Genomic DNA, 12,895 nt, shown 5'->3' on the forward strand with positions numbered 1-12,895 from the left:
TTCAGTTGCGTTCTCAATAGCACTGAGGAAGGACATGCATGGCCTCTCTGCTTTCTGTGCTTGATCGTACTCATGACAAGGAATAATTCCTCACATTCATTCAGAATTTAATCCTTTTGCCATACAGCTTAGAGAAGACTTGTCTCTGACCCCATCAGGGAGCTGCAGACAGCAATGTGATCCCAATAGCCATCTATTCCCCAGGATGAACAAGACCAGCTCCTTCAGCTTTCCTGGAATGCCCTGTGCCCCTGTCCCTGGCAGCCTGCCTGCCCCTGCTGGACTCGTTCCCATGTGTCAACATCTGCCCTTGTAGTGGGGCCAAATTCATTCAATTCATTGCATAAGTAACGTGAAACCATGTTAGCCTTCACCTGCAGGGTACAAAGTTCTGCCCATGGTCTTATTAGCTCAGGAAAACATCCACTGGCATTACCTGGATCAAGCTCTATTTAATAAGTTCATAAACACATGGATATGTTTTGATAGAGAGATGTTTTTAATCATATCAGTGACTTTGTTTGCTTTATGGCTCAGTTCAGATGAGGCCTTCAAGCACTGGGTGAGAGGCAGAGCTTCCATTTGTGCTGCGTTCGTTTCTCCAGGCATGTGGCTCAGTGCAAACAGTTATTGGCCACACTGTGGGCAAAAGAAAGCCAGAGATGAAAACTGTAGCCTGAATTGTGTTTAGCAGGCATTTTGGAGTGATTAGAGGCATTTTCATGGAAGAGTTGCAACCAATCGGTATTTCTCACCTTTACAGCAGGTATTTGTTAATTAAATAATGTGTCAAACCCCGGGAGTGTTTAGAAAAGTGTATTAAATGATTTGCCATTAATTTATCAATATGTTATTTATGCTGAGGAGTTGCATATCTGCTAAGAAAATTCTTCAACCTCAGTTTTGATTTTTTCAGAGAACAGGAAATCGATACTGAAAAAAAACTGTAATGGGAAATGTAAAACAAGAAATTACATGAGTAAGTAGAGAGGATGCTGTATAATGGCCAAACTCTGCCCTGGTGGGATTTGGCCATTATACACAGACCTTATGTGCTCAGGACCATAACAGGCAGCACCCTGAGGTGTGGCACTGCCTTTGCTTACCTGCAGAATACAGGATCCTAGAATTTTTGGGTTGGAAGAGAGCTTAAAGATAATTTTTATCCAGCCCCTCTGCCATAGACAGGGACATTTTCCACTGTCCCAGGCTGCTCCAATCCCTGTCCAGCCTGGCCTTGGACCCTTCCAGGGATGGGGCAGCCACAGCTGCTCTGGGCACCCTGTGCCAGGACTTCCCACTAAAGAATTTCTCCCTAATACTCAATCTAAGCCTTCCCTCTTTCTGCTTAAAGCCTTTCCATTCCCCCTTGTCCTCTCACTCCATGCTCTTGTCCAGAGTCCATCTCCAGCTCTCTTGTAGGATGTCTGCCCTGGTGCTGGCTGCTGCACGCAGAGGATTTTCCTTCAGCCAAATGGTCATTAGCCATATGCTGCATCTGACTTTGAGGATTAGAGGGCCATAATGAAGTGGATTACAGCAGATCAGTGGCCGGATTGCAGACCAAATCCTCTTTCTAACTGTTCTTCCAGGAGCAGCTAAGGCCTGAGAGACCTGCCCTGCAGCAGGAGCTCAGCCAGCTGTGGGGTTTTTCCATGCTGTTACCAGAGGTGGGATAATCTGGAGCTGTAACCCTGGGTGGGGAGGCTGTGGATGCTGAATGGCTGCAGGCTGCGCAAGTGCCTGAACGTGGGGATTTCTGGGTGTCCCTTTTGTGGCTTGCCTAGGGGGTACCTGTGGGGCTCAGGTGCTCCCCAGTCACCATTTAATTGTTGCAGATTTGAGTCTCCCTGAAGTGTCTGTAGGTGAGAGAGTGAAATAAGGCATCTGCTGGACATCCCATCCAGGCATTGTGGTGGTCAGAGAAAATCTGAGTTGCTTGAGGCCAGTGCCAGACCTAGAGCTGAACCAGGAGTTGAATTGGAAAATTTTTCAGTGGTGTAACATGTGCCAGACTTTGGCAGGAAAATGCTCTCCACTCATCAGGAGAGGTTGGTCTTGCCCAAAGGACAGCACTGTCCAGGGCTGGGGCTGTGAAGGCTGGTGAGGATCGTTTGGAGAGGTCTTGGTTGGATGAGGGAGCGGCAAATTCCATATTTAACCCAGAGGGATGTAGCCCCCTCCAACTCTGCACAGGAAAAATCAGCAACTGTGACATGCAGGGAGCAGCTTCAGTAACTCCTGCACATGCTCAGGGAAAAGAGTTTGGCTTCCAGAGATGCTGCTCACAAGGCACATCGGGCCAATATATCCTGAAGATGTGCCAAATCTGTCTGAAATATTCATGCATGCTCCCTGTAATTTATAGAAACAATCACAGCAGCATAATTATTTCGATGCTTCTGCCTGTGAAGAATCTCATCTCTTGGATGTGAAAATGTGACCTGCATATCCACACAGACATGCTGTGGCCTTCTGGGTGTGCCAGGAGAGGTGATTCCATGCAACATCCAATATATCCAGGTAAGGGTCAAAATATACCCTTTAGACTACTGTGGTGGATCAGACAACAACACATTTGCTTGGGGTGAATTTCAATGATTTCAGATGAATTTCATTTGTCTTATGGGCGGTGCCTGGTTCATTAAAGGCAGCACCTGTAAAGCACCATTTGCTCTGCACCTCCCAAAATTCTGAAGTCTACCCTAAGCACAATGCTTAGCTCCAGTGACCCCCCAAAAACCCCAAGTGTCCTTGCCACTTTGAACCTGTGAAAGGGATGAGGAACAGGTTACAGGCAGAACCCACTCCTGCAAAATTACAGCTACTAAACCAGCAGAGGTGCAGACCTGCTCCTAGGCAGGAGCAATTTGGAGATGACACAAAGGCTGGCGGTGTGAGACAGACAGGGAAATGGGGACAGATTCTATATTTTAAGTATCATCTTCTAAAATATCTGCAAGAGGAAAGGACCTACTGTACTTTCAGGTATAGCTGGTGCAATGTAAATAGGTTCCAAATCCTCAGTGTCTTTTGTTCTTCAGCTGGCTTGGCAGAACACCCTGAATCCTTGTGTTTAACTGGGACTGGGTCTGTAAATAAGTGCTCCCTGTTGCTAAGGTTCAAGTGACATTTTTAGTGGCATTTGACAGATTTTTAACCTGCTTTCAAGTCTTCTACTGAGCTCTTCGATACCCAGGGAGTGAAACTGTCATGAAGCCTTGGCTTTACTCAAACTGGTGCTTAAAACCTTTGGATTCACAGGTTGGACACGGTCCTGCCAGATCTGCCTGACGAAGCTTAACTGGTGCTGTTGATGGCAAAGCCACACCTGAGCTGTGTTTGTACCTACAGGTGATTATTTGGGAATTTGGGGAGAAAAACCCACCCAAAAGCAGAAAGGAAAGCAGAGACTCAGCCTGGTCTGCAGACAGGGTGGTACTGCAGAAGCTGCTCCCTGATGGGAGATGTTGCTCTACAAGAGACAAATCAGTGGCCTGCTCTTTATTCCCCTCAATATCTTGTGCTCCTTGCATTTCCACCAGAATCCCAAAGAGGTTCCTTTTGTCCCAAAGGCTGTTCTTTTTCTTTTGACCACTCAGAACTTGTGATACTTGTCTTGATCTATTAACCAGGTGTCCAGCCAAAATCAATTGCCTGGCAGGCTCAGACCATTACCCGAAAAGTCAAGACCTCCATAAATATTCCCGGCCTCATTGTGCTGCTGACAGATTCTGCAGGTTGTTTTATGTTACAGTTGAACAGTTTAGACATTGCATTTGTATATATTTGCAGGCAGCCCTGCAGGGACCATCTCTGAGCAGAGTGGGAGCAGCAGCCTGCAGACTCCAGCACCTCCAGCATGACCAGGGCAGGAATTCTGGTGCTCCTCTCCTTCGCGCTTTGCTGCGCCCCAGGTGAGTGGCTCTCCAGGGTCTGAGTCCTGGCTGCCTTCAAAGGGATGAGGCAGAGGATTCAAAGAGAGGAAATCTCCTTCAGAGGGCTCCGCTGCCTCGGTTGCCATCGTGCAGGTTGCAGGAGTGTTTTTCAGGATAGTCCTCAGTGGCTTGCTGCTGTAGCTGATGGTTTGTCATAAATATAACAGCAATGGAGTTCTGTGCTGGCAACTCGTGCTGTTACACTTTGTGCACTGATGTTCTCACACCATTACACTGCTTAGGCTTGTACAATTACAGCAAATGGATGAATACTTGAAATAAGGCCGTGAGAAGGGGGTCAGACCTCTGGTAACTAGTAAGGAAAATATTGTAATGGTGCAAGCAAGTTCTCTGCAAGGCCCTGGCAAATTTCCTGCAATGCTCTTTCTGCTAATGGAACAGCAAGAGATGAAAACAAGCCAGACTCTGATGTTCTCACTGCATATTCACAACTGATGAAATTACAAAGCCAAAGACATTTTTTTCACTCTCACCTTCTTTCAAATGCATATTTCTGTCAACAGATGCTGTATGTATTTGCTTATCCTGTAGGTGACTATTTGCATGTGTCTCTGTTGATTCAGGTGTATTTCCAGATACATAACAGCAGCGCTTTAGGGTCAAAGCGGATATGTAAAAAGATAAGGAAGGAAAAGCTGTTCTGTTTTCAATTAATAAATCTACATGTCTCAGAACAAAAAAAGAACAAAGCTATTCAAAAAGGTGTTTCATCATAGCCAGCAATAAGCAATGCTATTATGCTTATCAACATAGAGGAAAAAAATCATACATAGTTTATTTAGTTCAAAAAACAATCACTAGAAATCATTTGGCTTGGTCCTGCACACAGGAATTTTATATCCATATTTCCAGCTTTAATTGAGGTCTTATCACATTGGCTTTTGTTCATACTTTCTGCCTCTCTTTTCTTTTCCAGATACTGTCTTTGGGATTGAGGTAAGTGGAAGATTTTTTTCTGTCACCTTTCTCAAGTATGTGGCCTGATAAAGGTATAACCAAAGGAATGGGAAAAACGTCCAGCCTGTAAATGCTCAGCTGTTTTTCACCCAAGTGTCACACTCGGGTCACTGTAATCAGATCCTACAGGGTAAAACATGAAATTATACTGCCCTGGGCTGTACATCTATGCTGTATGTTAATAATGTTTTAGTAGTAATGATACAATATTTTTGGATTAATTAATTTTTCAGCAACTTTAGACTGGTCTAAGCTTTAAGCTGTAAATATATAGCTGGTTCTAAATTAAGGCAATAGGCTAGCATCAGAACCTACCTGAGGGCAACCTACTGAAATACTAAAATACTCTGAGCTGACCCAGCTTCCTCACAGGTCTTGGTCTTCTGAAAAAAAATATGATTAGTGTATTAAGAATGAAAAAATAAAACCAGAGGTGCAGTGGAGGGGCCACAAGAATACAAGAACTAGAGACCAATGGAGAGCCTTTATAAAATCATGTCAAGTGAGCGTGAGAGACCAGCACTGGTTTGTCCCATCCTAGGGGCTTCATGGTTATAGCTCTTCCCTCCTCCTCCTCTTCTCCTGCTCTGTGGGAATGTCTCTGCAGGATGGATTCTCCCGAGGCACCCACAGCAGAAGTTTGTGCTGTGGCAGTGAGGACTGGTTGTACCAGCCCAGTGTCCCACACACAATGAGAGCTGTGAACGTCTCAGGTTTTCTCACCCCGTTGCTGTGATTGCTGTGGCAGGTGGACTGCAGTACCTATCCCAACACCACAAACGAGGAGGGCAAAGAGGTGCTGGTGTGCAGCGAGGCCGTCAGCCCCATCTGCGGCTCCGACGGCGTCACCTACGGCAACGAGTGCCTGCTCTGCGCCTACAACGTGTATGTTCTGCTTGGGGACACTTGGGGACAGCTTGGGGACCCCAGGCAGCACGGCTCAGGGCTCCTGGCAGCACCACAGCTCACCAATCTGTCACACATCGCCCGTGTCAATTCCTCCAAAATGAGCTTGGCTATCACGGCACAGCGCTCAGGCAGAGCTTTAGCCACCGTGTCTTTCTTTTGCTTCTGTAATTTATTCAGGTTTTTTCTTCTCTGTCTCAAGGAGTGGCCAGGTGATGGCTCTGAGAGCACATCTCATCACAGCAAGAGGATAGAGATGCTCTGCTCAGGGCTGCCCAAAATGGCCCCAAAGCTTCCCGGGGTTTTACATCCCTGCCAGCTACTCAGCTGATGAGGGAGGGTGGCTCTACCTTCTCAAATACAGATATAAAAAAAGCCTGACTGAGAAAGTCAGTTTTCCCTTGTATTGATTTTAGCACCTAGAATGTTGCAAGACATCTTTGCTGAACTTCCTAACATTTGTCTTTCTCCCCTGCAGAGAATATGGAACCAATGTCAGCAAAGACCACGACGGAGAGTGCAAGGAAGTTGCCCCTGTAAGTAAAACCAAGGGCAAAACAAGGAGTGTGTCCTGCTTCTGAGTGGCCAAAGGTGCTTATTGAAATAATTCAAACCCTAAACAAGAACACAGATGAGCTGCCACAATCTTGCAGTGGTCACCTCCAAGTGTCATCACTGAGACTGACAGAAAAGCTTTTCTCCCGCTGTGGTGCTGTCCTGTGTGGCCAGGCAGACACACCCGATCCCCTTGTGTGCTGTCAGCAAGGCCTTCACCAGGGCTTTGTTTGTTCCCTCCCCAGGTGGATTGCAGCAGGTACCCCAACTCAACCAGTGAGGAGGGCAAAGTGGGGCTGATCTGCAGCAAAGACATCAGCCCCGTCTGCGGCACCGACTGGGTCACCTACGACAACGAGTGCCTGCTCTGCGCCCGGAGCCTGTGAGTGCTGAGCACAGGGCCTGGGGCTGCTGCTCCTGCAACTGCTCTTTTGGACAGCAGGACTTCTAACAAGACCACCTCTTTTCCTCCTGACTAAACCTTGCTGTCCTGTGTCATTAGAAGGAGAGCCATGCCTTTGGTGTAGGCAGAGAAGGGGAGGGCTGGGTGGGGATCTCACACAGGACAGGATGCTGCTCTTAACCAAGTCAAAAGGGTCCGTGTGGCAGGTGCCGCCTTGCAGAGGACAACAACTCACCCAGGGGGCACTGACATTGTCACACAGCCTGCCTCCTCGTCCACCATGACCCCTGTCCCTCACATCTTGCTGCAAACCAGCTCCCTGGCAGGCAGTGACACCACCTGAGCTGGTCCTGGGAGCCACATGGACACAACCTCAGCTGGTGCCTCCTGTATCCCATCCTTGTGCCTGGGGCTGCTCAGCATTGCTGGGTGATGGGGCTCAGCAGGACAGGCTGCTTGCAGGGCTCCCTAATGCAGGTCTCTTCCCTTCCCAGGGAGGCTGGAACCAGCATTGGCAAGAAGGCTGACGGTGAATGTAAGAAGGAAATTGTCGCAGTAAGTGATTTGGGTGATCAGGGGCTGGGTTTTGGTGCTGCTGCTGTCAGGGGAAGCAGTGCCAGTGTCTGCAGCAGCCCCCAGACCAGCAGAAGTGAAACAGCTGCTGTGCTGCAGAAGGGGAGAGGTTTTGCTTTCTCTACATGCAATAAATGTTATTTGTGTGAATGCCAGGAAAGGAGCAGGTGACTGCTCAGGAAGGGATGAGTAAAAGCGTAGTAGAAATAATCCATCAGGGCAGAACTGTGAATAGGAAGAGAGAATGGCTTTTGGGGTCAGACCAATGCTCCATCTAGCCCCTGGCAACATGGTGCAGAGCCTAAGCCTAGTGCAGTCACTAAGCCTTGATAGATTTCTCCTCTATGAAATCCCTCAGCCTCTTCCTGCACCCAGACACATTTTTATCCCTACAATTCTCCTCAGCAAGTGTAGCACCATTGCTCCAGGAAACAGAATCCCACTCTTGCAGTATCCAGCCACGTGCTGATCTTCCAGTTTTAAGACTCCAGGAGGGATAGTGGACCTTTATAGAGGATCAGCACTCCATTTCTCCAGACACCAGTGTTTTTCCATTTAATTTCCTGGCCAGCTTGGGAACACAGAGCACAGCACCTTCACCGAGTGAACTGCTGCTGCTTGGAAATGCCATGACCAGGTTATGATATACATCTCTTCAAACAGGAAATTATGATCTATTTTTATATTATTAAATTCTCCTGGCATGGGAGAAACTGACACCTCATTTTACATCAGATGTGCAAGGAAGTTAATTACGTTTGGTGAGATTGGTATCACTAGCACTGCAGCTCTAGCTCAGGGTTCAAGCCCTTGTGCTACTGACTCCTCCACATCAGACTCTTTTATTTTTATTTATTTTTCACAGGTTGACTGCAGTGACTACCCAAAACCTGTCTGCTCACTGGACTACATGCCTCTCTGTGGCTCTGACAACACTACATACAACAATAAGTGTATCTTCTGCAACGCAGTTGTGTATGTACAAATATCAGTGATGTCTGTTTTATCAGTTGCCTCCTGTGGGCACAAGTTTGCACAGTTACTGCTTTCTTTGTTTGCTGGATACTGTTCATTAGGGATTTGGGGCAGGAGGGAATGCCAGCCACCGTGTCAAGCGTTCATTTATTTTTTTCATTAGAGCATAAAAAATGCTACGGCTGCTTTGTCAGTGTGAATGGTTTGAAGAGCATTTAACCTAAATGGAATTTTTCTTGCATGCTGCAAAGGAAATGAAATTCCTTTCCTTTTGAAATTCCACTGTAGTTTCCCCACAGATATTTTCAGTCTTAAGAATGGGTTAAATTGTTTCACTCATGTCTTAATAATCAAATAGCAAATGGGAGTCTGCAAGTTCCTTGGCTCTGGGGCAGGATCCCATCTGACACCATCTCTAGGAGCCATCAAAAAGACAGATTATAGCAGGCAGGAATCTGTGTTTAATTCATTCTTTCCTCTCCTTACTTTCAGGGACAGCAATGGGACTATCTCTTTGAGCCATTTTGGAAAATGCTGAGTATAGTGCCAAGAGAATTCACCACAGGATCCCCACTGGAAAATCCCAGATAAAGATCTGACCTCAGTCCATCTCACCTTCTGGGGAACTCAGCTCACTCCTGATTTTCTTTCCCAATAAACTAAATCAGCAACATTTCCCTGTCTTCTTTCATGTGTTGTCTCATGAAACATTGCCTTGATTTGTCGGATGATGATACTGGGCAGAATAGGTTTCGTGCTCAAAGCTCTGGGATAGAACAAGAACATAATCTTCCTCCCCTCCCTCTCATAAAAGACAAAAAATTAAATACAGATGCTCCAACCCCGGAGCTGTGTGTCTTTGCACATAATGACAACGATGTCCCTGCATTAGTGCTCAGACCCTTTAATGTTTGACGTTGGGCAGGGCTGAAGGGGTGGCACAGGAGGGTCCCTCCTCAGGTGCTCCTGGTGCGTTTTCCCTGTCAGCAAAGCCCGGTCCCACCTTGGTGTCCCTGCCCAGAGCTGAGCCCTGGCTCTGTGCTCCCCTCAAGTGCTGCTCTCTCAAGGGCACCCTGCTGGCAAAGCCCACATTGTTCAGACACCTGCATTGTCCCTGTCTATTTGTCCAAGTCCTCCAGATGACTTATTACCAGATTTTTCTCATCCTGGAGTCGTCCTTTAAAACCTTTCAAGTTTTGAGATTAATGCCTTCCTAGGTGTGGTGCCTACTCCTGCCTACTTGTCTTCTCTCAGTCTTCAATTACACAATGTTCTGTGCCAGCCCAAGGAGTATTTCAGCAGTGTTTCAAAATCCAAGGACAAAGCATCCTTCTGTTTCTTGAGAGTGTGACCTGTCATTGGCGTATTGTGCTTGAAATTTATTTTGCTTTTGTCTTCTGTTTGAGTATTGAATTGGGGTTTGGGTTTTTTTTAAATCCACACAAGAGAGTCATAAATAAATTGGGCTTATCCCTTCTAAAATGTAATATCTCCCACATGCATTTCTTCTGGGAGTCAAAGGGAGAGGGGTGCTTGTTCTCCTTGATGGAGGTTGTCCCAAAAAGCAATGCTTTGGTGGTAAAACAAAGGATTTATGTAGAGATGGGCAGATGGATGAAGCAGTGATTTCCAGATTGGGCTCAGCTTTCCTAGGATCCATGCTAGGGTCCCAAATCATTCTGTCATCATGTCATCATCATACTAAAAGTCTATTACTGCAAAGCTAATGGCTTTTAGGGGAAATAACAATTGTAAATTTTTTTTTGCGTAGTCCCATGAAAGTTTCTCCATCCCTTGTCATTTTCCAGGACTCCTTTCAGTGTCTGGGATGCCCTCTTGCTTGCCTTCCTGGTTCATTGTTTTCCTGCTTTCACTATAACTTAGTGATGTTTTACTTGGGAAGCACAAAAATAAAAGGAGAGCCTTTCTGCTATGGAAGCATTTCATTCAATGTTTTTCTCGTGAAAAAGCACTGCACAAAAATAAGCAGTGATAGGTGAACACACAGAAAACCTGACAGCACTTTATACACTGGCTCTTTTGCCTGCAGGAATTTTCTGTGGTCCTTCAGGAGGAAACTGTCACATATTTCACTTAAAATAAGGACTCAGAGTGTGTATCTCACACATCTAAACTCCCCGTGACTCCCGTTGATGAAGAAACACCACTCTTGGCTTCCAGCACAGCTTACCTCCACTGATATTACCACTGAGACAAAAGGCTGCAAGTGTTGCCCCAGGATAAGGGTGGATAAGGCAAATATGAACATGCACAAACACACACGCCCCCCCAGAGGTGCAGGCATACATATAAGCGTGGTTGGCACCTGAGGACAGAACCCAGGTGGTGTTTCCTGAGCAAAAGCCAAGCTCTGCTGCTCGCAGCTCATCCAGCCACCATGAAGATCACGGGAGCGCTGCTTCTGCTCTCTCTGGCCCTTTTCTGCATCTCAGGTGAGTGGCTGTGCTTTGGAGTAAGCGCTGGCTGTCTTCAAAACCACAGAAAAAAACATCCTCAGACTGGAAAGAGCTCCGTTCTGCAAGGACTTATTTACTCCTAGAAAGATAGTGTTGAAAAGACTTGACATCAGAGACTATCACTTATGGGGTAATATTTTAGCAACAGAACTGAGTGGGTAAGAACAACTGTGGGAACAGCTCTACTCTCAGTGCTAGTTTATGCATAATGAAAGAAGTGACACGAACGTGGTGCAACCCGGAGACTCAGACAACCAGTACTTAACCTCTGAAATCTTGCAGAAACACAAATAATTCTACTGAATGAAAGTGAACATTTCTTGCAGTCATCCTGAACCGAGGTGTAGTTTGAGAGCCTGAATTGCTGTAGGAGCTTTATAAATTCACCTCTCACTAAATACTATTCTTATTTTAAAATAATATTGGCAATGCATATAAGATGCCTCTGTGTACTTGTCAGCTTTATGTCCCTCTTTACCTCAATAATTTGCTTTGCTTTGAGTTCATGTCCTGTTCCATCCTTTGAACCATAGAAAATGCCTTTCTCTTCTTTTATTTTACACAGCTTTTTCCATTTTGACTGTAACCCTCATTAAATAAAAATACTACAGAATCAACATACAGTATGGCACAACATTGTGCCTGAAATTCCTTTTGTCTAAGAATAATTTGCTAGCACACAGGGAGTTGGAAGATATGTATTCAGGGCATGCATTCTCAGATTTTAACAGAATCTATGAATTACATTTGTAACATATTTCATTTGTTCTTCTTTTTTTTTTTTTTAGTTCCAGCTACTGATGCGCTGCAGGTAAGGGACAGATTTTTCTATTCTCCATACTTTCTTTCCTTAAAGCAGTTTCTGTATAAATCTTTACTAATCACATCATGATGGAGCCTTTCAAAATCCTGAGACACCCAGCTGCCTGAGCAATATTTGCCACAGATATTATCGGGTGAAATTGCCATTTTCATCTGCTGATAGCTTCAACAAGTAGGGCAGCACTCAGCTCATGTCCAGGTTGTTGTCAAAGTTACTGCAGCCTCGTTTGCAGTGGTTTCCCAGGCTCTGCATGGCTGGAGGCAGCACTCCTCTGCATCCTGCCCCATCCCTGGGCTTTTCCTCAGCATCTGGGCAGCAAAGGGGGCAGCTCAAGGGGTGTGTGGGGCCTCCTGATGCCAATTTTCTCACCCAGCTTTGCTTAAGAGCTCTTTTTTTGGTTTTTTTTCCTGTGAATACAGGCTGCACCTGTCTACTGCAGGAACCAGAGGACCATCAGGAACATGTGCACCATGGAGTATGTCCCCCACTGTGGGTCTGATGGTGTCACCTACCCCAACAAATGCACGTTCTGCAATGCCTACCTGTACGTATGGAATAAATCCCTTCACCTACTCAGTGCTGAATTAACTTAGCTTAAACTGGCCAATCAGTTTTGGACACTGGCTGGAGAAGTAAAGTGCTTTTGTTTCATTTGTTTTCCTCTCACCAGTAAGGATAATTTTTAATTTCTTTTTTTTTTTTTTTTTGGAGAGTTTGCTAGGAACTCCTTTGTTTCAGATATAAAGAGACAACATTGTGTTTTACATTTTCCTCTTAAGTGATTTGCAAAAGAGTTTTCTCTCAGCAAAGTGTGTTTCTTACAGACCATTTGGTCTTTTAAATTAAGAACTTTTCTTGTCTTTATATGTCAATAATAAAAGGAAATATGTGGAATGGAGTTTGGAAGTCCTTTTGTGGTGCAGAGGGACAGACCAGCAGTAAAAGCCCAGATGTTCTGTCTCTGAGGTACTGATTTCTTGCTCATTTTTTTCTCTGCAGGAGAAGCCGTGGAGTTCTTGCCTTGAGGTCTCTTGAAGCCTGTTAAGTTCTTGACAGGATTCAACTGAGAAAGAGCATCCCTCCCTGACAATGTTCCCCATGGCAGATGACTTCCTAAACCCCTGACCCTTGAAAACCTCTTATCAACCCTGAAACCTCTGACAATAAAAAAAAGACCCAGCATTTATGTTGTCCTTCAGTCTCATTCTGGCTTTACCTAGCAGGTTGCATGATTATACCACTGCAACAACCCTGGCGTGTGGGAATT

The 12,895-nt window shown here is 45.7% G+C and overlaps 2 protein-coding genes across 2 annotated transcripts; both read left to right on the forward strand.

The window, feature by feature from the left end:
• The first annotated feature begins 3,859 nt into the window (after window positions 1-3,859).
• Window positions 3,860-8,889, forward strand: LOC128944561 (ovomucoid-like). Its single transcript, XM_054287873.1, has 8 exons — window positions 3,860-3,917; window positions 4,876-4,895; window positions 5,665-5,801; window positions 6,301-6,358; window positions 6,623-6,759; window positions 7,275-7,335; window positions 8,219-8,328; window positions 8,821-8,889. The coding sequence occupies exons 1-8, from the start codon at window positions 3,863-3,865 to the stop codon at window positions 8,864-8,866; spliced, it is 624 nt and encodes a 207-aa protein (XP_054143848.1). The 5' UTR covers window positions 3,860-3,862; the 3' UTR covers window positions 8,867-8,889.
• A 1,837-nt stretch (window positions 8,890-10,726) lies between these two features.
• On the forward strand, window positions 10,727-12,673 carry LOC128944406 (ovomucoid-like). The gene is made up of 4 exons (XM_054287630.1): window positions 10,727-10,781; window positions 11,594-11,616; window positions 12,048-12,172; window positions 12,628-12,673. The coding sequence occupies exons 1-4, from the start codon at window positions 10,727-10,729 to the stop codon at window positions 12,671-12,673; spliced, it is 249 nt and encodes an 82-aa protein (XP_054143605.1).
• Window positions 12,674-12,895: the final 222 nt, after the last annotated feature.

Source organism: Melozone crissalis, unplaced genomic scaffold (genome assembly GCF_028551555.1).
Source record: "Melozone crissalis strain CALT ecotype California unplaced genomic scaffold, PUWL_Pcris_2 ptg000061l_1, whole genome shotgun sequence".
Classification (NCBI taxonomy): domain Eukaryota; kingdom Metazoa; phylum Chordata; class Aves; order Passeriformes; family Passerellidae; genus Melozone; species Melozone crissalis.

Coding starts and splice junctions, on each gene's coding strand:
- LOC128944561 (XM_054287873.1), top strand. CDS start 3,863: ATGACCAGGGCAGGAATTCTGGTGCTCCTCTCCTTCGCGCTTTGCTGC. Junction 6,760..7,274: donor CTGCTCTGCGCCCGGAGCCT/GTGAGTGCTGAG, acceptor TTCCCTTCCCAG/GGAGGCTGGAACCAGCATTG. Junction 7,336..8,218: donor GTAAGAAGGAAATTGTCGCA/GTAAGTGATTTG, acceptor TATTTTTCACAG/GTTGACTGCAGTGACTACCC.
- LOC128944406 (XM_054287630.1), top strand. CDS start 10,727: ATGAAGATCACGGGAGCGCTGCTTCTGCTCTCTCTGGCCCTTTTCTGC. Junction 11,617..12,047: donor CAGCTACTGATGCGCTGCAG/GTAAGGGACAGA, acceptor CTGTGAATACAG/GCTGCACCTGTCTACTGCAG. Junction 12,173..12,627: donor ACGTTCTGCAATGCCTACCT/GTACGTATGGAA, acceptor TTTTCTCTGCAG/GAGAAGCCGTGGAGTTCTTG.